Genomic DNA, 27,573 nt, shown 5'->3' with positions numbered 1-27,573 from the left:
TCTGTCAATAAGGTAGGTGTATTTTTCAATTTACAGCCCCAGGAAGTTCAAACCAAACAGCAGAGAACATATAGTTTCAATGCACAAGGACACAAATGAAAAGATGCTGCATCAGGTACCAAGTAACTGGGGGCCAGGTAACTGGAGCTTGCATGCTGGATGCGGTCTGTAGGTGGTAGTTTGAATGCTTCAGAAAGACAATCTATAACTCTTACAGCTACATTTTCCTTTGCACATAACAATGTCCATGGGATAGCTGCAATTTGCCCATCTATTTGTTTGCTCTAGATTTGTGTAAAAATATTGGCAATCTGTAATGGGCAGATAATATATAAATATTCAAATGCACGATTGATGTGGGTTTACACTCATTACCAATTTCACACAGTGATAATGGGCATTTTGTGTATCCAATATAACCCAGGGAAACCAGTGTCTAATCTGCATACATTTGAGATGGGCAATTTATTAGCTTTTTTGTGGAAAAAGTCAGCCTTTGCAAAACACCTTCATTCATAGTGTATGTGAAACCTCGGCCTCAAAAAGGAAGATTTTTGTTCACAATTAATAATGAAATTGTACATGCATTCTTTATATGTGTTTATGGTGTCACTGTAAATAGTAAATAGTGGCAGTCTGTTTTTCCTTAGTAATTTTCGTTAAAGTTTCCTGAAATTAAATGGTTGAAAATGTATGTTAAGTGAGGGAAATATTTATTTGAATTATCTCAATATGCTGTGGGAAACCTCAGCCAGCTAACCAAATGGCAAAAGCCATTAGGCATTTGTCTGCTTAGGATCCTTAGGTGATGGTTTTGTGGTAAGAAAGGATAACCTGGATATATATATGTATGTAGCCTTATAACCCCCAGCGAATTACTTAGAAATACACTGACTAGTCTGCAGGCAAATGTGCAGACATTTTGTGCACAGCAAGATATCACAAACAGCTATGAGATGAATGACCAGTTGATCTATTTTTGACAGTGTTTGTTGAGGGGGAATATTGGCTGGGAAATTGGGAGAACTCCTGCTTCTCTTCGAAAAGTTCCATGGATCTTTAAAGGTCCACCTGAGCAGACAGATGGGGCCTTGGTACTCCCTTGTTACTGCATCGGACTGTCAGCCTGGATTGTGTGCTCGTTTCTTTAACCCACGGCTACAGTAATGTATGAAGTTATACCTGGGTTCATGCCTGTGATTTCCCTTGATGGCAAGTTTCTATGGTGTATGAAGCAAAGTCTTGGAATTTCATCTCACTGAAAAAGTTGTAGTTTCTTACTTGTATCCAGCACCTAAAGTGGCAAATGTTCCATCATGCATATTCTAAAAGGACTGCATCTTGTATTTAAACACCCTTTAAATACTTGAAATATTTCTTGAGGGTTGAGTACTTTGATCTGGTGTCTCCAAAAATGTTCAGTTTGACTGAACGCCATTGTTTTGCGGATAGTTCGTGGGTGTGTTCTCTCCTCTTGTTCTCTTGAGCACTAATGCTTAGATCTTTCTATTACAGAATAGTGCAGTGTAGCAAATTGGTTCTGTATACATAGGTACAGAAATGTCTCTCTGTTCATAATTTGGGTGGGGGGATTAGGACATTAGTGGTCTTATTGCTGAACTTTATGCTTTAAGCCTCCTGTGGTCAAAATAATTGAAGGACACTCTTGTTTTAGTAACGGAAGATAACTTGGTTCCGATTTTAAAAGAAGTCTGTTAAAGGTGCAGGCATATTGGAACTTTCTTAGTTGGTTTGGCTAATATATCCTTTAACATAGACCTTAATTCACAGAATAACACCATCTGAATGTGAGTAAACTACCTAACTATATATATTATACAGCTATATAAAGTTGAGACCGACTGTAACAAATCTACAATTCCAATAATTTCTGAACAGTTTTGAGAAGACAATTGAAGGGATTATGAAGAAAGCTTTCTGGGACAGTTTACAAGCACAGCTAAGTGAAGATCCACCAGTTTATGACCATGCTATCAAGCTTCTAGGTGAGATTAAAGAGGTAAGTTCTTATTTCAGGATTGCTTTACCCACATTTAATATTGAAAATCCTTGTTTATCTACCATTTGGGAATAGTATTTAGTACAGCAAGTACCAGTCAACTTTTGTTGAGGCTGTATTGATTTGCCTACCCCTGTTGTCCTGAGGAGGTGGTGGTGGACTGTTTTCTTGAGAGGGATACAAATTTCAGGAGGCATTAAGAGTCAACCATGTTGCATAGAAGTGGTATCACTGATCATATCGCAGGCTTTCTTCCCTTAAAAGTGTTAGTGAACCAGTTGGGTTTTTACAACCGCCCAACAGCTTTCATGGTCATTTTATTCTGGTACTGCCGCACAGATTAAATTACCGGATTTATTGAATTCAGTTTCATAACTTGCCACAGTGGGATTCGAGCTCTCGACCACTGGGTTGCTTGTCTGGTACCATAACCTCTCCGGTACCATAACCTCTCCGGTACCATAACCTCTCCGGTACCATACCTGTAATAACAGGGATTGAACGCAAGACCTTCCTGGTCTGTATGGATCAGCTTCTGACTGGCAAATGTTTTAAAATATTTTACTGCCTGGAAGTAGGCAAATAACAGACAATCTAAACTCTCCTTATTGGCCCAGCAGCTCTAATCTGTATGTGTGGCTCACCCCATGTTTTCTTTCACAGCCTCCCTGCCAAATTGGGGAGGCAGAAATCTCAGTGACCCAGAGGAAGAGAGGATGACAGTGGCAACTTGCATACAACCTTAAAGCAATAGCTTTAACATCATTGCTTAATGCCTTGTAAGTTTGTACCTATCATAATAGCCTTTCATTGAAATAGTGTTAGGACTTTATTAATGAGCACATAATTTATATTGAGCTTTGAATTTTGCATCCTTTATGTTTTTTTTGATGCAGAGATTTATTTAATTGAATTGAACAGTTTACATTTATGAAGCTGTTGTACAATAGGACAACCTCTGGAATGGAAGAAATCCATTGATGCATTTTTGCCATGATTATGCCTGCACAGGAGTAATGTGAGGTTGAGGTTTGAATCGTTTTGTCCTTGGTCGCGGGGCTCAGCTAAGTTGATTGGGAACTGCTCTGATAAAGGGCTGCGTCTAAAATGTCAACATGTTTCTTTCTTTACATGATGTGGAGATGCCGGTGATGGACTGGGGTGGACAAATGTAAGGAATCGTACAACACCAGGTTATAGTCCAACAGCTTTATTTGAAATCACAAGCTTTCGGAGCTTTCCTCCTTCGTCAGGTGAGTGCAGGGTTCCATAAAGGCACAGCATATATAGTCAGAGAACAATGCCTGGTGATTACAGATAATCTTTCCAACTGCCCGTTATCATACCTCGGCAGAGAGGTAATCACAGCAATCAAAGGAGTGGATGGTGTTCAGACAGGGGAACATTACATCCAAGACTACTGAATACACAAGCGGTCAGAACACAAAGACAGAGAGAGAGAGAGAATGACCAGTTGTATTAAAAACAGATAACTTTTTTTTCGCTGGTGGGGCTACATGTAGCGTGACATGAACCCAAGATCCCGGTTGAGGCCGTCCTCATGGGTGCGGAACTTGGCTATCGATTTCTGCTCGACGATTTTGCATTGTCGTGTGTCTCGAAGGCTGCCTTGGAGAACGCTTACCCGAAGATCGGAGGCTGAATGTCCTTGACTGCTGAAGTGTTCCCCAACTGGGAGGGAACCCTCCTGTCTGGCGATTGTTGTGCGGTGTCCGTTCATCCGTTGTCGCAGTGTCCGCATGGTCTCGCCAATGTACCATGCTCCGGGGCATCCTTTCCTGCAACGTATGAGGTAGACAACGTTGGCCAAGTCGCAGGAATATGAACCATGTACCTGATGGGTCGTGTCCTCTCGTGTGATGGTGGTATCTGTGTCGATGATCTGGCATGTCTTGCAGAGGTTGCCGTGGCAGGGTTGTGTGGTGTCGTGGACGCTGTTCTCCTGAAAGCTGGGTAATTTGCTGCGAACGATGGTCTGTTTGAGGTTAGGTGGCTATTTGAAGGCAAGTAGTGGAGGCGTGGGGATGGCCTTAGCGAGGTGTTCGTCGTCATTGATGACGTGTTGAAGGCTGCGAAGAACATGGCGTAGTTTCTCCGCTCTGGGGAAGTACTGGACGACGAAGGGTACTCTGTTGGTTGTGTCCCGTGTTTGTCTTCTGAGGAGGTCTATGCGATTTTTCGCTGCGGCCCGTCGGAACTGTCGATCGACGAGTCGAGCGTCATATCCCGTTCTTACGAGGGCGTCTTTCAGCGTCTGTAGGTGTCCATCGCGTTCCTCGTCGTCTGAGCAGATCCTGTGTATTCGCAGGGCCTGTCCATAGGGGATGGTCTCTTTGACGTGGTTAGGGTGGAAGCTGGAAAAGTGGAGCATCGTGCGGTTGTCCGTGGGCTTATGGTAGAGTGAGGTGCCGAGGTGTCTTCACCTTCGATAACCAGTTCTTTACCCAAACACACGGAACAGCCATGGGGACCAAATTCGCACCCCAATACGCCAACAGTTTCATGCATAAGTTCGAGCACGACTTCTTCACTGCACAGGACCTCCAACCAACGCTATACACCAGATACATCGACGACATTTTCTTCCTATGGACCCACGGCGAAGAATCACTGAAGAGACTACACGATAACATCAACAAGTTCCATCCCACCATCAAACTCACCATGGACTACTCCTCAGAATCGGCTTCTTTCTTGGACACACGAATCTCCATCAAAGATGGGCACCTCAGCACCTCACTCTACCGCAAGCCCACGGACAACCGCACGATGCTCCACTTTTCCAGCTTCCACCCTAACCACGTCGAAGAGACCATCCCCTATGGACAGGCCCTGCGAATACACAGGATCTGCTCAGACGACGAGGAACGCGATGGACACCTACAGACGCTGAAAGACGCCCTCGTAAGAACGGGATATGACGCTCGACTCGTCGATCGACAGTTCCGACGGGCCACAGCGAAAAATCACATAGACCTCCTCAGAAGACAAACACGGGACACAACCAACAGAGTTCCCTTCGTCGTCCAGTACTTCCCCGGAGCGGAGAAACTACGCCATATTCTTCGCAGTCTTCAACATGTCATGGATGACGACGAACAACTCGCTAAGGCCATCCCCACGCCTCCACTACTCACCTTCAAACAGCCACCTAACCTCAAACAGACCATCGTTCGCAGCAAATTACCCAGCTTTCAGGAGAACAGCGTCCACGACACCACACAACCCTGCCACGGCAACCTCTGCAAGACATGCCAGATCATCGACACAGATACCACCATCACACGAGATGGGTTCATGTCACGCTACATGTAGCCCCACCAGCGAAAAACAAGTTATCTGTTTTTAATACAACTGGTCATTCTCTCTCTGCCTTTCGGGTGTCTCTCTCTCTCTCTCTTTCTGTCTTTGTGTTTTGACCGCTTGTGTATTCAGTAGTCTTGGATGTAATGTTCCCCTGTCTGAACACCATCCACTCCTTTGATTGCTGTGATTACCTCTCTGCCGAGGTACGATAACGGGCAGTTGGAAAGATTATCTGTAATTATCAGGCATTGTTCTCTGACTATATATGCTGTGCCTTTATGGAACCCTTCACTCACCTGTCGAAGGAGGAAAGCTTGTGATTTCAAATAAAGCTGTTGGACTATAACCTGGTGTTGTACGACTCCTTACATTTCTTTCTTTACAGATGCAGCTTGAGAGTTTCCAGCATTTTCTGTCTTTGTTTCAGATTTCTGCAGTATTTTAGTTTTCTAAGGTGTCCTGCAACTAAGCTCCTTGTAATTTATAAATATTCTTTTTGTGATGTTGATTTTTAAAATTAAGTTTGTATTTCATATTTTTCTTTTCATTTGCCCACTTCCAATCTTTGTTTCTTGTACAGGGAATCTGGTTCTAGGTCTCTGTCAATGCTGCTTTGTGACCAGCTACAGGGATGCACTTAGAAGGTGCATAACGGAGAGGTGGATGATTTGCTGATTGGTTGACTATTTGTTTTGTCCTACGCTCTCTCTAACCTGCCCAGTAACCTGGTGAGACACTGGACTGCCTTTGACAAATTTCAGTGCAATACGCACTGGACTGTTCCTCACTGTTCTTTTACCAATTGCACATGTCTGATTGTGGAGAAGATTATTATGAATAGCATGATTTATAAAGCACCCATTTTATTGGATTAGAAAGCCACCTCCCCAAAAGGATCTGTGGGTACGTGCACCATGCCTGTGGTACTGATCCATACAAATAAGGAAAATCCCAATATCTCCCGTGCTGTGTTCAGACAACCTCAGCTGGGGTGGTCATGAAACAGCAGTTGGTCTCAAAATCGCTGGACTGGGAGGGAAAAAATGTCTTGAGGTTTTGCAGTCTTAATCTATCCAGTGATACTTGCGTGTGGACAAACAAAGACCAGATTGCAACAGCCACGATGGCCTACAAAGTCCAACAATCTGCTCTCTCTTGTACAGACACTTGGGTGACATAGTTTAGAGAAAACTGGAATGGGAAGCGAAGATGGATTAAGTAGTTTTCAAAATTGGCACCAATTACTATGTGGTGTTGATGAAGTGTCACTGGTGCAGCTCCAAAAACACCACTAAACATCTTCTAACCATAGATAAAAAGTGATTCTAAATTTACACAATTTTTTATCTCTTATTAACCCATTCCAACTCGTTCTTGCCTCTCCATTCACTGCTTGTGTTTTAAATTGTGTTTATAACAATGCATGATATAATTGATTTTTAATTATGGATTTCTGGGAGGGAAAACAACAAACATTACAAGGGTGATGTCAGTATTTTTAGCAGTAAAAGGTCTCTGAAATTGAGTACAGCATGTACACATGTCTTTTCATTACTATTCTGGTCAATTTGTTTCATGCATGTTGAAAAGTATTAAAGGCATAATATTCTGACTTTGATTTTGCTGACTTAGCTTCTAACTTCATCAATATTACTTCTTAGAGTCTCTTGTCGTTCTTGCTGCCTGGTCATACCAGATTGAGGAACCAAATCAATGAGGTTCTGGATCTGGAACTCATAAAGCAGGAGGCTGAGAATGGCGCATTGCATATCCCAAAACTGGCTGACTTTATCATTGGGATGATGGGAACACTCTGCGCCCCTATCAGGGATGATGAGATCAAGATCATCAGAGATATCTCGGATGTGGTGGCATTGTTCAGGCAAGATTACACTTTTTAAAAAAAAAAACACATGTCTGAAACCTGATGGCGGATTTGTTGCTTTAGTGTGTGAGAACACAATTTAAAATCGGCAATTTAATAAATCTTCCCTTCTATCTCTTTGCTCTTCTCTACTCCCCCTCACAATGATAAGTTTTCATTCTTAAATATACGATCGGGGGAGGTATGAAAAGTCAGTGAGTCATACTTAATGGCTTCATAGTAGTCTGGGGTGATATTAACAGAGGTCTCGGATCAGCTAGGCCATGCGACTAGTCAACTGAGGAGTGCGAAACTTGAAGAAGGGAAGTAAAGTATTTTTTTAAGGAAAGACAAAATTGTAAAGCATACATTAAAGCCATATTGGCCCGGAAATAGCGCTGAGCAGCAAACGAGTTATAAATTCACCCACAAACTACTTGCGGGCTTCTGGGCAGCTTCATTGGAGACTTGCAAAAATTGCAGCGTCCTTACCTGGGCTTCTGTGAGCTGTGAGAGCGGGGAAAGGATCTCTCTCTCTCCTCTCAGTCAATCAACTTGAAGCATCCTTGACAAGCTGCTCAGAGTCAGAACCAGGAAGTGAAAGCTACAGCAGTGAATTCAATTTTAAAATCAGTTAGAGAAAGTGAAATAAAGAGAGGGTAAGAAATATCGAATTAAAAGGCAGAGACAAAAGAAACAGAAAGAAAAAGTTTTTTAAAAATGTAATTGTTTTTTATTTATAAACATCTGACAATTAAAATTGGAAGTAATGATACTCCACATTTTTAAAGGTTAATATTCGGTGTCAGGGAGGTGGCTTGGCAGGCATTAAGACTTACCACGCCATTAAAAGTTAGTTTAGACTTTTAACAAAAAACAACGTACCTTTTTTATGGCGAGATTAGTTCATTTCCAGCTGGGCAGGAGAGCAAGTTCGAGCTGGTCCTTTCATTCAGCCGACGAGATCTTCTCCCCGCGCAGCTTTCAAAAGAGCAGGGCAAATGGTAGAGCAACTTCCAGATTTCCGCGTTCAACTGCGTGTGCACTCGCCGGAAGTTGCTCTCCCATTTGCCCTGAAATAACGGTGAGCCCTGTTAGCCTCGCCGTTATTTCATGAGCAATTTCTGGGCTCTTGTTTTATCAGGTAAAGTGCAAAAACGTAAACTAAATTGACGCTTTTAATAAAATTATGCAGAATAGTTATTTGGCACCAACACATTGTGATTTCTTCCCCTGTCCTTCCCCCTCCCTCTCTCCCTCCCCGCAAACACAAAAGCTCTGACGAAGCCAAGAGTAGATTCTCCCCTTGAGAAAGAATCTTACGAACTTCAATCTTTGTGTGTGTGTATTTGGTACATCGGTCAGCTGTGTCAGGGGGCCATACATTTGTTTGGTTAGAGATGGTATCGCACAGGGCCTCCTTGATTGCATAAAATTAAATAACCACCTGCGGGTGACTTGTTGGGCGTGCTGTTGCAGGAAACCTCCTGTTCCCATTGTGGTTATCGGTTCAAGTCCTAGAGCTGTCCCAAGAGATGAATTTATTAATTCTCATCCAAATTAATGGGTAGAATGTTTTGTATGGTGACATGGGTTTTGAGAAGAAGGAAAAAGAGTTGTAAAAAGTTTAGATTTATTGATTGGTTTCTGTTACCGAAGACTCCAAACGTATGAATAAAATGGTCTCGAAGTAAAACTTTTTAATTGCCATTTTGCTGCTTCTGTCAAGGAAATCATATCTGTACGTCTTTTTTTAAAGTAATCTGTTGCTCCGATTTTATTCTACCAAATAGGGCAGAGGTCAGGTGCCTCTAATGTCACTGTGTATCTATGATTATACCGGTTGGATGTGCCATGAACTCAGAAAATAACAGCTCTGCTCCCTGGCCTAACTGTGGAAGAAAGTTCTGATACTTTTTCTTCCAATTAACCAAAAGATGGTGTAATAGAATGGCTGATGCTGTTTATAATCTTTAGAAGTTAAAGGTTTGAAACCTAACAAACCCTCCAGCAGTGGCAGAACACCTTCGAGTGATTGCCAGACTGAACGGGAGGTCTTGCTTCCAAGCGGTGTGAAAGACCAGACGTCCCAGATGTAAAACCCTTGGTATTATCGGAGTACAAATGACCATTAACAGAATGATCCATAAGTCTTATCCGTTCTAAAAAGGCGGCTTAGAATTGTTTTTAAATGATTGTACTCTTGTCCAAAATAGATGTTTTTTTAAAAAAAAACTTACTTGCATATGGCTGGTCATCTGATTATGATAATGGTTTTGCACTGTTTTCCTGGCTGAATGAAAGTTTTTTTTTATTCGTTCATGGGATGTGGACATCGCTGGCAAGGCCGGCATTTATTGCCCATCCCTAATTGCCCTTGAGAAGGTGGTGGTGAGCCGCCTTCTTGAACCACTGCAGTCCATGTGGTGATGGTTTTCCCACATTGCTGTTAGGAAGGGAGTTCCAGGATTTTGACCCAGCAACGATGAAGGAACGGCGATATATTTCCAAGTCGGGATGGTGTGTGACTTGGAAGGGAACGTGATGTTGTTCCCATGTGCCTGCTGCTCTTGTCCTTCTAGGTGGTAGAGGTCGCGGGTTTGTCAGGTGCTGTCGAAGAAGCCTTGGCGAGTTGCTGCAGTGCATCCTGTGGATGATGCACACTGCAGCCACAGTGCGCCGGTGGTGAAGGGAGTGAATGTTTAGGATGGTGGATGGGGTGCCAATCAAGCGGGCTGCTTTGTCCTGGATGGTGTCGAGCTTCTTGAGTGTTGTTGGACTGCTGCACTCATCCAGGCAAGTGGAGAGTATTCCATCACAATCCTGACTTGTGCCTTGTAGATGGTGGAAAGGCTTTGGAGAGTCAGGAGGTGAGTCACTCGCCGCAGAATACCCAGCTTCCGACCTACTCTTGTAGCCACAGTATTTATACGGCTGGGCCAGTTATGTTTCTGGTCAATGGTGACCCCCAGGATGTTGATGGTGGGGGATTCGGTGATGGTAATGCCGTTGAATGTCAAGGGGAGGTGGTTAGACTCTCTCTTGTTGGAGGTGGTCATTGCCTGGCACTTATCTGGTGCGAATGTCACTTGCCACTTATGAGCCCAAGCCTGGGTGTTGTCCAGGTCTTGCTGCATGCGGGCTCGGACTGCTTCATTATCTGAGGGGTTGCGAATGGAACTGAACACTGTGCAGTCATCTGCGAACATCCCCATTTCTGACCTTATGATGGAGGGAAGGTCATTGATGAAGCAGCTGAAGATGGTTGGTCCTAGGACACTGCCTTGAGGAACACCTGCAGCAATGTCCTGGTGCTGAGATGATTGGCCTCCAACAACGACTACCATCTTCCTTTGTGCTAGATATGACTCTAGCCACTGGAGAGTTTTCCCCCTGATTCTCATTGACTTCAATTCTACTAGGGCTCCTTGGTGCCACACTCGGTCAAATGCTGCTTTGATGTCAAGGGCAGTCACTCTCACCACACCTCTGGAATTCAGCTCTTTTGTCCATGTTTGGACCAAGGCTGTAATGAGGTCTGGAGCAGAGTGGTCCTGAGCATCGGTGAGCAGGTTATTGGTGAGTAAGTGCCGCTTGATAGCACTGTCGACGACACCTTCCATCACTTTGCTGATGATTGAGAGTAGACTGATGGGGCGGTAATTGGCCGGATTGGATTTATCCTGCTTTTTGTGGACAGGACATACCTGAGCAATTTTCCACATTGTCGGGTGGATGCCAATGTTGTAGCTGTACTGGAACAGCTTGGCTAGACGTGCAGCTAGTTCTGGAGCACAAGTCTTCAGCACTACAGCCGGGATGTTGTCGGGGCCCATAGCCTTTGCTGTATCCAGTGCACTCAGCTGTTTCTTGATATCACGTGGAGTGAATCGAATTGGCTGAAGACTGGCTTCTGTGATGGTGGGGATATCGGGAGGAGGCCGAGGTGGATCATCCACTCGGCACTTCTGGCTGGAGATGGTTGCAAACGCTTCAGTCTTGTCTTTTGCACTCACGTGCTGGACTCCGCCATCATTGAGGATGTTTGCAGAGCCTCCTCCTCCCGTTAGTTTAATTGTCCACCACCATTCACGACTGGATGTGGCAGGTCTGCAGAGCTTTGATCTGATCCGTTGGTTGTGGAATCGCCGTTTAGCTTGCATGTCGTCCTGCGTTGTAGCTTCACCAGGTTGGCACCTCATATTTAGGTACGCCTGGTGCTGCTCCTGGCATGCTCGTCTACACTCCTCATTGAACCAGGGTTGATCCCCTGGCTTGTTGGTAATGGTAGAGTGAGGAATATGCCGTGCCATGAGGTTACAGATTGTGCTGGAATACAATTCTGCTGCTGCTGTTGGCCCACAGCACCTCATGGATGCCCAGTTTTGAGCTGCTGGATCTGTTCTGAATCTAAGCCATTTAGCACGGTGGTAGTGCCACACAACACGTTGGACGGTGTCCTCAGTGCAAAGACGGGACTTCATCTCCACGAGGACTGTGCGGTGGTCACTCCTACCAATACTGTCATGGACAGATACATTTGCGACAGGTAGATTGGTGAGGACGAGGTCAAGTAAGTTTTTCCCTCATGTTGGTTCACTCACCACCTGCCGCAGGCCCAGTCTAGTGGCTATGTCCTTTAGAACTCGGCCAGCAGTGGTGCTGCCGAGCCACTCGTGGATGGACATTGAAGTCCCCCACCCAGAGTACATTCTGTGCCCTTGCTACCCTCAGTGCTTCCTCCAAGTGGTGTTCAACGTGGAGGAGGACTGATTCATCAGCTGAGGGAGGGCGGTAGGTGGTAATCAGCAGGAGGTTTCCTTGCCCATGTTTGATCTGATGCCATGAGATTTCATGGGGTTCAGAGTCAATGTTGAGGACTCCCAGGGCTACTCCCTCCTGACTGTATATCACTGTACCGCCACCTCTGTTAGGTCTGTCCTGTCGGTTGGACAGGACATACCCAGGGATGGTGATAGAAGAGTCTAGGACATTGGCTGAAAGGTATGATTCTGTGAGTATGGCTATGGAAATATATCGCCGTTCCTTCATTGTCGCTGGGTCAAAATCCTGGAACTCCCTTCCTAACAGCACTGTGGGAGAACCGTCACCACACGGACTGCAGCGGTTCAAGAAGGCGGCTCACCACCACCTTCTCGAGGGCAATTAGGGATGGGCAATAAATGCTGGCTTTGCCAGCGACGTCCACATCCCGTGAACGAATAAAAAAAAAAATGTCAGGCTGTTGCTTGACTAGTCTGTGGGACAGCTCTCCCAATTTTGGCACAAGTCCCCAGATGTTAGTGAGGGTCGACTGGGCTTGGTTTGCCGTTGTTGTGTCCGGTGCCTAGTGGTCCAATGCCGGGTGGTCCGTCCGGTTTTATTCTTATTGTAACTTTTTTTAGCGAGATTTTACAACTGAGTGACTTGCTAGGCCATTTCAGAGGGCAATTAAGAATCAACCACATTGCTGTGGGTCTGGAGTCACATATAGGCCAGACCGGGTAAGGACGGCAGGTTTCCTTCCCTAAAGGGCATTAGTGAACCAGATGGGTTTTTACGACAATCCAGTGGTTTCATGGCCACCGTTACTGATACTAGTATTTTAATTCCAGATTATATTTAATTAATTGAATTTAAATTCCCCAGCTGCCGTGGCAGGATTTGAACTCATGACTCCGAATTATTAGCCCAGGCCTCTGGATTATTAGTCCAGTAACATAACCACTATGCTACCGTACCCATATTGTGGGAGCGCTATGTCAAGATAGCGTCATGCCCAAATTGCTGCTCCCAGCACTCACCACCCCCCCCCCCCCCCCCCCACCACCCCCAGGTTAAAGTCGCATTCAGAAAAATAAAGTGTGACTTGTTCTAAACCTGTATTGTCTATTTTCAGGGAGATTTTTACTGTCCTGGATTTAATGAAGCTTGACATGGTGAATTTTGCTATCAGCAGTATTCGACCACACTTAATGAAACAGTCTGTTGAATATGAGCGTAAGAGTTTCCAGGAATTCTTTGACAAACAACATGGTAAGAGTTAAGATTCTTGTTTCACAGCCATGCCTTATTACATGGTGTGATTGGTGATCTTGAAGGCACTCCTGTCACCTGTACTCCTTACTAAAAATTAAGTTATTAAAAGGAATTAATTTCACATGTTTTTAAAAAAACCATAATTAAGCATGAATACTGATCATGTCATTGGAGAAAATGACCAGAGAACATGGGGAGGTAAATTGATATTGGTTAATACTGGGCTCTAGCTATCTTTTTAGTTAATAACTGTATCTTCAGTTCATTCCGTTGTGTTGCTTGGGAATTTCTCCTAGCCAGCTCTCCACATAATTGGCACTGGTAATAAGGTGACTGGGCAATAATAGAAACTCAGTCAGAATCTGTAAAGGAAGGATGGGTGTGATAAAGTCTTTGAGTGTCCTACACAATTTTCTGTATCACACTTCAAAGAAAAAGAATGCACAATAGCAGATCCAGGATTGCTACAGTCTCTTAATTAACATTTGTTTGAACTCATCGTTGTTTACTTAACGGCAGTTAGATTTTGTAGCCTTAAAGAGACACTCACTTGAACTTTACACCATATGATGTTCCTGACCTTATGAAGCAGTGCATCTCCTGACTTATAAAGAAAGACTTTACATTTATATAGCGCCTTTCATGACCTCAGGACTCCTCAAAGCGCTTTGCAGCCAATGAAGTACTATTGAAGTGCAGTCATTGTTGTAATGTAGGAAACGCGGCAGCCAATTTGTGTGCAGCAAGGTCCCACAAATGGCAATGTGATAACGACCAGATAATCTGTTTTAGCGACTTCTAAGATTCAGATTACGATATATATGAGAATCCCTTGACCCACTGCCAAAGTCCTTCCCTCCCCCCTCTCCCCAACAAATAAGAAAGCCTTTAAAGACCCTGGTAAATATTTACATTTCTACAGTCTGGAAAAGACTACTACATAGACTTGCGACAGTGTGAAATTGGGAGATATTGCACTTAACTTGCAGAACTCACAATACAATTTTTTTTTTTTGCTGCTCCTATTTTTCTAATGATTTGATTTGATTTTGAATCGCAGGTTCACTGGATATCACTACAAAATGGCTGCAAGAGGCAGCTAGCGATGTCCTGAGCTCTGACTCGAATATTTCTGTGCCTGGAGGAGCTGTGGCGGCTGCTGCCCCAGAGATTTCTACCTTGTGCCCTACTACAGTGTTAAACCATGCATATGTTACATTGCTGAAATTGGATCACGTTAACAGACTTTTCCCAGAGGTTAGTGCCACTCTTCACGCCTTTTATGCATTGTCTGTTAAATAGTTGGATCTCTGTTTCATTGTGAATGCAGAGTCTTAAATTCAAACTGGACTGTACTCCTATGTGAAACTGAAGTGTGTACATTATGGAGTCATGCTGGCATAGATGTTTGTCTCTCCAAGGGTAGGTTTTCTGTGACTTTGTGGGGCATTGAAGTATAACCACATTGCTGGTACCCTATCACAATAATCGGCTACCCCATAAAAAGGAAACCAGACACTTTAATCCTTTGTGCACTATTTCATAGTATCATAGTAGGTATAGCACAGGAGGAGGCCATTCGGCCCGTCGTGCCTGTGCCGGCTCTTTGAAAGAGCTATCCAATTAGTCCCATTCCCCAGCTCTTTCCTTATTGCCCTATAATTTTTTTCCCTTCAAGTATTTATCCAATTCCCTTTTGAAAGTTACTATTGATTCTGCTTCCACCACCCTTTCAGGCAGCGCATTCCAGATCATAACAACTCGCTGCGTAAAAAAAAAAATGTTTCCTCATGTCACCTCTGACTCTTTTGCCGATCACCTTAAATCTGTGTCCTCTGGTTACCGATCCCTTCTGCAACTGGAAACAGTTTCTCCTTATTTACTCTATCAAAACCGTTCATGATTTTGAACACCTCCATCAAATCTCCTCTTAACCTTCTCTGTTCTAAGGAGAACAACCCCAGCTTCTCCAGTCTCTCCACATAACTGAAGTCCCTCATCCCTGGTACCATTCAGTAAATGTCCTCTGCACCCTTTCTAAGGCCTTGACATCCTTCCTAAAGTGTGGTGCCTAGAATTGAACACTCAAACCTAACCAGTGTCTTATAATGGTTTAGCATAACATCCTTGCTTTTGTACTCTATGCCTCTATTATAAAGCCCAGAATCCCATATTCTTTCTTTAACAGCCTTCTCAACTTGTCCTGCCACCTTCAAAGATTTGTGTATGTGCACTCGCAAGTCTCTGTTCCTGCACCCCCTTTAAAATTGTACCATTTAGTTTATATTGCCTCTCCTAATTCTTCCTACCAAAATGTATCATTTCACATTTCTCTGCGTTAAATTATATTTGCCATGTGTCTGCCCATTTCACCAGTCTGTCTATGTCCTCCTGAAGTCTGTTACTATCCTCCACATTGTTTACTACATTTCTGAGTTTCATGTCATCTGCAAACTTTGAAATTACACCCTCTTTACCCAAGTCCAGGCCACAATATATATAAAAAAAAGCAGTGGTCCTAATACCGATCCCTGTGGAATACCACTGTATACTTCCCTCTAGTCTGAAAAACAAGCGTTCACCACTACTCTCTGCTTTCTGTCCCTTAGCCAATTTTGTATCCATACTGCCACTGTCCCTTTAATCCCATGGGCTTTAATTTTGCTAACAAGTCTATTATGTGGTACTTTATCAAATGCTTTTTGAAAGTCCATATACACAACATCAACTGCACTACCCTCATCACCCCTCTCCGTTACTTCATCAAAGAACTCAATCAAGTTAGTCAAATGTGATTTTCCTTTAACAAATCCGTGCTGACTCTCATTTATTTGTAGCAGAATTGTAAACTCCTTTATTAAATGTTTATAATTTTATTCCAAATATTCAACCCAGGAAATGTTTCTGTATGCCTTTGTTGTATTGAGCGAGACTATTGCCTATTCCAGTGTTTGTAATTTTTCTGATGAAGAATTTAGTGGGGTTGCCTCCTTTTCACTGAGTACAGTCGGCAGCCTCACTGTACAAGTTCGAAAATGGCGACTGCCTTGCCAATGACACCCCACATCCTAAAAGTTAATATAAAAAAATCCAAACTGGGACTTCTTTGCTTGCACCTGGTTTGAAAGTGTTTGACCTCGGAAAGTTTTTACAGCTCGGAGACGATAAGCAAAATAGCTGAATTTTTGAAGGATTAAGTGAATGAGAACGGTTGGTAAGTCAACATGTTCCACTGTGAGTGGGCCAGAAAGTCGAGGAACGTGGGGTTGCACCTGCAGTTCCCCAAACAATCTTGGCGGTATCCCACAGGAAGGGGAGGGAGTGTTTGAGTGTCACCCGGGTCACTGTTGTGCATCTCCTAGCGTGAATGTGCACTACAGCTGTAGCATCACTGCACAGCAAAAATATTTGTGTAAATGCTACCTAAATCTGGGGTGAAGTAGAGAGTCTGTCTGGAGCACAGGGTGGGGGGGTGGGAGCGGGGGCGGGGGGTGGTGGGAGGATGGAGTCTTGTTCTGCTTCACTCTGGAGTCTGTTCAGTCCTTCACTCCAGATTTACACTAATCAGTTTAGTGTTGGTGCAATGTGTGAACTTCTTTTCACTGATGCTACCCATTTGTTGTAAATGCATCCTTAGTGGCCAGAACAAGTGACATTGGCAGCAACCTTGGCAGTAGGGAGCCTGCCCCATCTCCTCTGCCAAAAGTTGGTGTACGGCAGGAGTTTTAAAAGGGGGAGAACATTTAAAATCTGAGAATAAGGGATGGAGAAAAGAAATGAGGGTAAACGTCTCCTTGGATTAAACTTTATATAAAACGGATGCTGTGCTTATACTTGTCCTGCACAGGTGACGTGCAATGCTGTTGTCCCCTTTTTAATTGTAAACAATTTTACAACACCAAGTTATAGTCCAACAAATTTATTTTTAATTCCACAAGCTTTCGGAGGCTTCCTCCTTCGTCAGGTGAACATCAGTGACGTTCACACTGACGTTCACCTGACGAAGGAGGAAGCCTCCGAAAGCTTGTGGAATTAAAAATAAATTTGTTGGACTATAACTTGGTGTTGTAAAATTGTTTACAATTGTCAACCCCAGTCCATCACCGGCATCTCCACATCATGTCCCCTTTTTAGACTGTGCTGATGGATCAATCCCGTTTCGAGGAGATGCAAATGGAACTGAATCAGCTGATCATCATAGCAGCCGTCCTGCTGGTTATATACAACATGACGGGTGCGGCCATATCAGGGTTATCGGGATTTCTGGACAGGCTGAAGAGGATTATTAAAGTCTTATTGACAGGCATGCATTCTCTGTAAGTGATTTATTATGTGCTGCAAACAGCTACTCATTACTATACTGATTTAGATTTTGCCTCTAAATTATTTTAAAATAGTAATGTCAGTGTGTTGCATAAATCTTAATTTAAAAGAATTGCACAGAGATTGCAACATGGAAACAGGCTGTTCGACCCAACTCATCAATGTTGGTGTTTATCCTCCAGATGAGCAGTAGTCCTATACCCATGTGCCCTTTCAGTTCCCATATCCCTTTATTCACCTTTCCTTTAACCACCTGTCTAACCTATTCTTAAATGTTGACACGATCTCTGCTTCGATCACTAATTCTAGTAATGTGTTCCACTGCCTCACAACCCTCTGTGTGTAAAAAAAAAAGTTTTTTTCCTGCTCTGTCCTATATCTTTTAGCTATAATTCTGTATCTATCTCTCCATGTTCTAGACCCCTCAACCACTGGAAATACTCTGTTAGGAACATAGGAACAGGAGTAGGCCATTCAGCCCCTCGTGCCTGCTCCGCCATTTGATAAGATAATGGCTGATCTGTGATCTCACTCCATATACCTGCCTTTGGCCCATATCCCTTAATACCTTTGGTTGCCAAAAAGCTATCTATCTCACATTTAAATTTAGCAATTGAGCTAGTATCAATTGCCGTTTGCGGAAGAGAGTTCCAAACTTCTACAACCCTTTGTGTGTAGAAATGTTTTCTAATCTCGCTCCTGAAAGGTCTGGCTCTAATTTTTAGACTGTGACCCCTACTCCTAAAATCCCCAACCAGCGGAAATAGTTTCTCTCTATCCACCCTATCTGTTCCCCTTAATATCTTATAAACTTCGATCAGATCACCCCTTAACCTTCGAAACTCCGGAGAATACAACCCCAATTTGTGTAATCTCTCCTCGTAACTTAACCCTTGAAGTCCAGGTATCATTCTAGTAAACCTACGCTGCACTCCGTCCAAGGCCAATATGTCCTTCCGAAGGTGCGGTGCCCAGAACTGCTCACAGTACTCCAGGTGCGGTCTAACCAGGGTTTTGTATAGCTGCAGCATAACTTCTGCCCCCTTGTACTCTAGTCCTCTAGATATAAAGGCCAACAGTCCATTTGCCTTCTTGATTATTTTCTGCACGTGTTCATGACACTTCAATGATCTATGTACCTGAACCCCTGGGTCCCTTTGGACATCCACTGTTTTTAACTTTTTACCATTTAGAAAGTACCCTGTTCTATCCTTTTTTGATCCAAAGTGGATGACCTCACATTTGCCTACATTGAATTCCATTTGCCACAGTTTTGCCCATTCACCTAATCTATCAATATCGCTTTGTAATTTTATGTTTTCATCTACACTGCTTACAATGCCACCAATCTTTGTGTCATCGGCAAACTTAGATATGAGACTTTCTATGCCTTCATCTAAGTCGTTAATAAATATTGTGAATAATTGAGGCCCCAAGACAGATCCCTGTGGGACTCCACTAGTCACATCCTGCCAATGTGAGTACCTACCCATTATCCCTACTCTCTGTCGCCTTTCGCTCAGCCAACTTCCTAACCAAGTCCGTACTTTTCCCTCGATTCCATGGGCTTCTATCTTAGCTAACAGTCTCTTATGTGGGACCTTATCAAATGCCTTCTGGAAGTCCATATAAATAACATCCATTGACATTCCCCTGTCCACTACTTTAGTCATCTCTTCAAAAAATTCAATCAGGTTTGTCAGGCACGACCTACCTTTCACAAATCCATGCTGGCTCTCTCTGATTAACTACCTACTCTGTCCCATCCCTTCATAATTTTAAACACCTCTATCAAATCATCCCATAATCTCCTCCGTTCTAACTAAAACAGCCTCAATTTTTTATGCCTATCTTCATATTTTTTATTTTTTCATACCAAGCAGCATCCCAGTGAATCTGGGCTGCACCCTCTCTATTGTCTCAATATCCTTCCTGTAGTGTGGAGCCCAAGTCTTCACACAGCACTCCAACAGTCTTCCTAAGGTTTAATATAGATTCATTATATCTTGTTTTATATTCTGTACCTCTTGCCATAAAACCCAGCATTACAATTAGCTTTTCAATATCTTCTTCCCTCTCTACCCCCTGTCTCTCCCTCTCCACCCCCTGTCTCTCTCTCTCTCTCTCTCTCTCTTCCCCCTCTCCACCCCCTCTCTCTATCTCTCTCTCTCTCTCGCTCTCTTCCCCCTCTCCACCCCCCCTCTCTCTCTCTCTCTCTCTCTCTCTCCCCCCTCTCCACCCCCTCTCTCTCTCTCTCTCTTCCCCCTCTCCACCCCCTCTCTCTATCTCTCTCTCTCTCTCTCTCTCTTCCCCCTCTCCACCCCCTCTCTCTCTCTCTCTCTTCCCCCTCTCCACCCCCTCTCTCTCTCTCTCTCTCTCTCTCTCCACCCCCTCTCTCCCTCTCTCTCTCTCAATCTTCCCCCCTCTCCACCCCTTCTCTCTCTCTCTCTCTCTCTCTCTCTCACTCTCTCAATCTTCCCCCTCTCCACCCCTTCTCTCTCTCTCTCTCTCTCCCCCCTCTCCACCCCCTCTCTCTCTCTCTCTTCCCCCTCTCCACTCTCTCTCTCTCTCTCTCTCTCTCTTCCCCCTCTCCACCCTCTCTCTCTCTTCCCCCTCTCCACCCTCTCTCTCTCTCTCTCTCTCTCTCAATCTTCCCCCTCTCCACCCCTTCTCTCTCTCTCTCTTCCCCCTCTCCACCCCCCCCTCTCTCTCTCTCTCTCTCTCTCTCTCCCCCCTCTCCACTCTCTCTCTCCCCCCTCTCCACTCTCTCTCTCTCTTCCCCCTCTCCACCCTCTCTCTCTCTCTCTCTCTCTCTTCCCCCTCTCCACCCTCTCTCTCTCTCTCTCTCTCTCAATCTTCCCCCTCTCCACCCCTTCTCTCTCTCTCTCTTCCCCCTCTCCACCCCCCTCTCTCTCTCTCTTCCCCCTCTCCACTTTCTCTCTCTCTCTCTCTCTTCCCCCTCTCCACCCTCTCTCTCTCTTCCCCCTCTCCACCCTCTCTCTCTCTCTCTCTCTCTCTCTCAATCTTCCCCCTCTCCACCCCTTCTCTCTCTCTTTCTCTTACCCCTCGCGACCCCCTCCCCCTCGCGACCATGAGCGATCAGCTAGTTATTTCTAAAACCACAAACTCACACTATCGATGAGAATTAAATTTGGCCCTATTAAGAGTGGAAACCACATTCATTTGGCCCGACAGGAGCTGTAACTAGTGTTGGGAATGTTTATCTTCTCTGAATAAACTAAAACCATCGTTTTGCGGTTTATTCTTATGTAAAAAAGAACAGAAGACATTGGGAAATTAATATGAATGCTTTGTTACAAATTTTTACTGCATTTACAGTTCCTTTCATCTTGCTGAGGCTATGGTCAGTATGAGTGAGCAGATCTGTGTGGAAGTAAATAACTGCTTATCTCAACATGGTTTTTCACCACTAACTACTGAGAAAGAGACAGTGTTAAAAGGTCAAATCCAGGCAATATCTAGTTCGGATAACTCTGTTCGCAAATTAATAGGTAAGATTATACCTTAAAATATAGTAAACGTTTTACAGTTGGAACACAATCTTGTACATTTCTCTGTCCAAACTGATTGATGTTTTAGCAATGATCATAGACCGCGGTGTCTTTGTTAAAGCTGCCAGCCAACCACAAATGCTGACACGGTCTCCAAACAGTAGGAACCAAATGGACCAGCTGGGCCCCGGAGATCCAAATGGACCAGCTGGGCCCCGGAGATCCAAATGGACCAGCTGGGCCCCGGAGATCCAAATGGACCAGCTGGGCCCCGGAGATCCAAATGGACCAGCTGGGCCCCGGAGATCCAAATGGACCAGCTGGGCCCCGGAGATCCAAATGGACCAGCTGGGCCCCGGAGATCCAAATGGACCAGCTGGGCCCCGGAGATCCAAATGGACCAGCTGGGCCCCGGAGATCCAAATGGACCAGCTGGGCCCCGGAGATCCAAATGGACCAGCTGGGCCCCGGAGATCCAAATGGACCAGCTGGGCCCCGGAGATCCAAATGGACCAGCTGGGCCCCGGAGATCCAAATGGACCAGCTGGGCCCCGGAGATCCAAATGGACCAGCTGGGCCCCGGAGATCCAAATGGACCAGCTGGGCCCCGGAGATCCAAATGGACCAGCTGGGCCCCGGAGATCCAAATGGACCAGCTGGGCCCCGGAGATCCAAATGGACCAGCTGGGCCCCGGAGATCCAAATGGACCAGCTGGGCCCCGGAGATCCAAATGGACCAGCTGGGCCCCGGAGAGCGAAATGGACCAGCTGGGCCCCGGAGAGCGAAATGGACCAGCTGGGCCCCGGAGAGCGAAATGGACCAGCTGGGCCCCGGAGAGCGAAATGGACCAGCTGGGCCCCGGAGAACGAAATGGACCAGCCAGGGAGCAGTGACGATTAGAATAGATGGAAATTTGGGGAAAATATTGAAGTAACATTTAACAAAGTGAATTAATATTTGGTAGCTGTCTATAGAACATTGAATTCTTAATTAGGCGGCCAAGCTTGTACTAGGGGCTTCCCCCGTGATCACTTTGCCAGTTTTGCCAGGATTGTTGGTCGGTGTGAAGACCTTCTGGCCCTAATTAAGTGTGTCGATGTTGGTGTATCGTACTCCCGATTGAAGAGGATAGTGAGGGGAAAGTTGATCTTGCAGTGGGAAAAGTAACTTTTTGATGGGAATGTCCCCATACACACCCATGAAGTGAAATTACACTTTTGTTTAGTTCTTAAAAAGAATGAAAGTACCACCAGAAATTGTAATGTATTCATGTTTTATGATTTTTGCCTTATATTCTAATTATAGTGATGGTGGTAATGGCAGGAATTCAGTCTTGTCCTGTTCAAAAGGTCAAAGCACCTGGCAGATTTTATTTTTAAATTAAATTTTTACTCCTTTACTTCTCAAATTGAATAATCATTATTAAGAGCAAAAAAAGCATGAAATGGGAAAAGGCCATTTGGTCCATCAAACCCGTTCACTCTAATCCATTCTCTCGCGTACTCTACCCAACCATTTAATCTCCAGAGCAAAGACTCCTGCAGAGTCTCTGCTTGCCCGCCTTGGATTAAATTTGAGCAAAGCTTCAGAATATTGTCCCTTTTTAAAATTTCTGCTGGCTACTTCAAACTATTTTTGCTTTATGCAGATACCTGATAATTTCATCCTTAATTAGAGTCTATTAAATTAAATTTTCCCTACCACAGCTAAATTTAGTTGACCTGGAATTACCACTGCCTCCCTTTTTAAATGTGGGTTTAAACATTGGCCACTCTCCAGTCCTCTGGCACGCATTCACACTCAAGGCAGCCCTGAAATAAAACTTCTAGGGTCTCTGCAGTTTCCTCCCTCGGGATCCTTGATGCATCTCGTGGCCTTGGTGCTTTGTCTTCTTTTAGCCTAACTAACTTACCTAAAAATTTCCTTTCATCTATCATAATGTCTCTCATCTCTCTCAACCACATTGGGATTCATCTCCTCTCCAATATCGTCCTCTTCAGTAAAGACCGATGCAAAATACTTATTAAACACCTCTGGAATTTTTTGATCATCATCTACAGATTAACAGTCCTCTCCTCTCAGGGGTCCCATCTTTCTTTTAACAATTCTTTTTTACTTATAAACTTGTAAAATACTTTACTGTTCCTTTTGATGTTTTTTGAATTTTTTCCTGATACTCCCTCTTAGTTTTCCTTATCCCACTCTAGCCCCTCCTTTCTTATTTTCCTTTAGATTTTTCATTATTATTCTTATAATTCTCATGGATCCTTTTCTTCAATTTTAATTGGATTCTAACCTCTTTATTTATCCATGGCATCACAAAACTACTAGTAGTTTCCTTTTTAATGGAATACACCTAATAAACTAAATGGTACAGTTTTAAAGGGGGTGCAGGAACAGAGAGACCTGGGAGTTTACGTATACAAATCTTTGAAAGTGGCAGGACAAATTGAGAAAGTTGTTCAAAAGCATACGGGATCCTGGGTTTTATAAATAGAGGCATGGGGTACAAAAGCAAGCAAGTTGTATTAAATTTTTATAAATCACTAGTCAGGCCTCAGCTGGAATATTGTGTCCAATTCTGGGCACCACACTTTCGGAAGGATGTCAAGACCTTGGAGAGGGTGCAGAAGAGATTTACCAGAATGGTACCAGGGATGAAGGACTTCAATTATGTGGTGAGACTAGAGAAACTGGGGTTGTTTGCTTTAGAGCAGAGAAGGTTAAGGAGAGAGTTAATAGAGGTGTTCAATATGAGGGTTTCTTGATAGAGTAGTTAGGGAGAAACTGTTTCTACTGGCAGGAGGGTCGGTAACCAGAAGATACAGATTTAAGGTAATTGGCAAAAGAACCAGAGGGGAGATGAGGAGAAATTTTCTTATTCTGCAAGTTGTTACGGTCTGGAATGCACTGGCTGAAAGGGTGGTGGAAACAGAGTCAGTGGTAACTTTCAAAAAGGAATTGGATAAATACTTGAAGGAGTGGGAATGCTGACTGGTTTTTCCCTTTCCCTATTCAAGTTGACCTCGCCACCATGGCGGAGATCAGCTGGAGGGTCAAACATGAGATCTTCCAGCCCGGTATGCCTCAGTACATTACGTAGAAGTAACAGCACAGAAACAGGCCATTCGGCCGGTGTTTATGCTCCTCATGAGCCTCCTCCCACTCTATTTACTTCATCGACATATCCTTCTATTCCTTTCTCCCTCATGTACTTATCTAGCTTCCCCTTAAATGCATCTATGCTATTTGCCTCAGTCGCTCCATGTGATAGCGAGTTCCACGTTCTTAGGTCATGTGAGTGTGCACTATCAAATTGGAGACTTCTAATTGGGGACTGCGGACTTGTAAGTTTTTTTTTAAACCAATTCTAGAACTATTTAAGAGGTAATTTTAAGATTGTGTTCCATCGTATTTGGTGATAGTAAAAAATTAACACTTTCATATAATCCTGCTTTTAATCAGAAGGTACATCTAATTTCGAAATTGTAGTATCCAGCATCAGCAGTGGTGTAAAAATGTATTTTAAAAATTTTGTGCCTTTCCCTGTCTCCATATAGATGTTTGTGACTTTATTAAGTACCTTGTTATTGGCAACATAACTATCTGATTGCTCTATTTTGACTAATATCCCTTTTCCAAGGGGCTTCCACCATTAACTCTAGTATCATTCGTCGTTATTGTAAATATGCCATTTTCAATTAGTTATTTCTTTTGCCAGATTTACGCATCCAGACTTTCCTGAAGATGCACCTTGTGTCAAGCAATCCGAAATTAGTTGCAGTCCCTGGAGGACTTGGTCCCATTGGAAGCGAGTTGGAAGAAATAACCATCAAATTTCTTCACCTTGTAAACTATAACAAGTTGGTCTTTGGTCCTTACTATGACACTATCTTGACTAAAGTTCTCAAAAAGGATGACTCGCAGATACCTGGGATAAGTGAGAAGGAACAACTGTCCGAGGGATAATTTCATTGAAAGCATTGCACGTTTAAGCAACAATATCCATTCATTTGCGACTCCCTCCACGCACCTTAAGGAGAGGCCAAGCTGGTTTCATTCTGATTTGGGTTGGGAAGGGAAAATCGCTCAGAGAGCGTTGGAGACAGGGTCATTGAATATTTTTAAGGCTGAGTTAGATAGATTCCTGATTAACAAGGGAGTCAAAGGTTATGGTAGGTAGACTGGAAAGTAGGATTGAGGTCACAATCAGATCAGCCATGATCTTATCAAATGGCAGAGCAGGCTCAAGGGGCCGAGCTGCCTACTCCTGCTCTTAATTCGTATGTTCGTAATGACCTTTCATTGAGACAATCTGAGGTGGGGGCTGTTGACCACTTCCTGTTTCTGTACAATAGGAAGGATGTGTTCCAGTGTTAAGACCCCAGCTTTTTGTGGAGTTGGGAAAACATTTCCTCCTGCATTATATTTTTTCTAATTCTTAACTCCTCCCTGAAATTTGCCTCTTTATCTCTTCCCCCCCCCCCCCCCCCAAACCAATAAAGTCCTATAAATAAAACCGCTTGAACAACCAGAAATGAAACAATATTCGAAGTGCGGTTTTGTTTGTATGGTTTCTGGATAAGGCCTAATCTGTGGTGTTTCTCATCAGTGCTCAGTATTGCCTGGTGGGAATTCTGTTGATGCTAGAGATGGACCAATTCTGTCTGTTTGACAACAGGCTTCCACACCACTAATTAACACTGGTGGAGTTGCTGTTAATGCCAGCCACTGAATGCCTGGTGCTGATTGATTAGTGCCATGAAGGACTGGTGATGCCCCAAATGCTGCTAGCCATCATTGAGCCCCTCCCGCACCTCTCGGGGCAATGCTTGTGTCTTTGGGTGCTGCTGGTTCTCATCACTGCCCTACAGTCTTTGGACACAAAGCCCATTTCAGAAATGTCACTGTTGAGCTACTGAATGCCAGGGAAGTGGAGCTCCTCCTTCCCACAGTAATCCCACAGTCTTTTTTTATATATTGAACTGTAACCTGTAGCCACCAGAACACCTCCCTGCTGTAGTAGCAGGCTGCAGTGAATTTCCTAGATGTGAGAAACGGGCCTGTTGTCCAGGGGCTGCAACTCTGGCTACTTTTCAGAAACTGCAAGTGAAAATGTTACAAGCGCCTAAGTGAACAATCTGCTTGAAGGCTACAACTGTTGGAGCCTTTGTTGTAACTCAGATATCAACCCCGTTTTCAGGTCTAGGCAGGGTCATCAACCCTTTGTAGGTTACCCTGGAGTTGCCGACTTCGTGTTGCCCTAAGCCAAGACCAATTTGTTGAAAGCCCACAAGACTGTTTTCCTTGTGTGAAATTTATAATGCACTGATCAGAAATATCTTGAGATGCATCAAATATAAAGAATTACTTTGCATTGCAGTGCCTGTTATGTATATTGCATATAACAAGATCCTAGAAACAGCAGAGCTATGAATGACCATTTAATCTATGTGGTGGTATTTGTTGATGGAGGGACATTTGCCAGAGCACCAATGAGAAATCCCTGCTCCCAGTATAGTCGTGAGATCTTTTAGCTCCTGAACTATTGCAACAACTGGACAGGGCATCATTTCAATGTCTGTTCACAAGGACGTACCTCCAACAATGCAGCACTCCCTTAGTACTGGGCCAGAGCGTCTGTTTTGATTACAAGCTGAAACCTGTGGTAAGAAACTACAATCTTCTGACCCAGAGGTGAGGCTGCTACCAAACTCTCTCATAAGTAGGTGGTGGTGGGTGGGTAGATAGATCACAACGGCAACCTGGGTCGGGAGTAGTCAGCAGGGATTTTCCTCTACACTTCAAACCAGCTTGATTTGTTCCTACAGTCTGTGGAGGATATTTTACTGTGTTTCTCTTTTGTTGTAGTGCAACATTATATATATATATAGCACTCTCTTTTAAAAAAAATCAAACATTTGCACAACAGCCCAGCTTTTTCCTGATATTTATATATTTCAATACACAAGCAGCCAAACAAAATTAGCATGATGTCTTGTCGACTGAATTCACGTTAGGGTCGAGACTACTGTGGAAAAGATTTAAGAATGAGAAAGGAGGTACTGTATGGATTTTGCTTTTGTGCACAGTAAATGTGTTAAATTAAGGAATACCGTCATCTTGAATGAAAGCATTTAGTTGTGTCACAGAGTGGCCATAAACTCCAGTGCTTTCCTCATCGCTGGCTGTTTTGCAGTATTATATCCTGCTTGTTTAGTGTTACGCTTGCCTCGTGTGTTGTTGCATAAGGCGACTATGGAAATGGTGTGCATTGTATTTACTACAAGTAGCACTTTACCAGTGTAAATACTAGTAACCTATTTTGTAGAACAATTTGTAGGATGGTGAATATTTTTTTTCAGCTGCTTGTTTCAGAATTCTGCAATACAATAGTAAATAGTGATAATGTATAGTATTTAGTATATAGTATTTAAGCAAGAATGGTAAACCTATGTATCCTGGTGTAATAAAAAGGTTCATCTAG

At 43.8% G+C, this 27,573-nt stretch overlaps 1 protein-coding gene across 3 annotated transcripts in view; it reads left to right on the top strand.

The window, feature by feature from the left end:
• The window catches only part of LOC137328053 (T-complex protein 11-like protein 1), a 42,937-nt gene extending 15,364 nt beyond the window's left edge, over window positions 1-27,573 (top strand). The window contains exons 2-9 of one of the 3 annotated variants that reach the window (XM_067994165.1): window positions 37-115; window positions 1,900-2,020; window positions 7,009-7,229; window positions 13,111-13,247; window positions 14,311-14,507; window positions 17,385-17,566; window positions 20,913-21,085; window positions 24,808-27,573. In XM_067994165.1, the coding sequence (XP_067850266.1) occupies window positions 96-115; window positions 1,900-2,020; window positions 7,009-7,229; window positions 13,111-13,247; window positions 14,311-14,507; window positions 17,385-17,566; window positions 20,913-21,085; window positions 24,808-25,055 (1,299 nt within the window). In that variant the 5' untranslated portion in view covers window positions 37-95 and the 3' untranslated portion in view covers window positions 25,056-27,573. The remainder of the gene's footprint in view (window positions 1-36; window positions 116-1,899; window positions 2,021-7,008; window positions 7,230-13,110; window positions 13,248-14,310; window positions 14,508-17,384; window positions 17,567-20,912; window positions 21,086-24,807) is intronic. The other 2 variants (XM_067994164.1, XM_067994166.1) reach the window with 2 other exon arrangements.

The sequence above is a fragment of the Heptranchias perlo genome, chromosome 12 (assembly GCF_035084215.1).
Source record: "Heptranchias perlo isolate sHepPer1 chromosome 12, sHepPer1.hap1, whole genome shotgun sequence".
In the NCBI taxonomy this organism is placed as follows: Eukaryota; Metazoa; Chordata; class Chondrichthyes; order Hexanchiformes; family Hexanchidae; genus Heptranchias; species Heptranchias perlo.
Note: the sequence above shows the minus strand (reverse complement) of the source record. Positions and strands in the feature narration are given on the sequence as shown.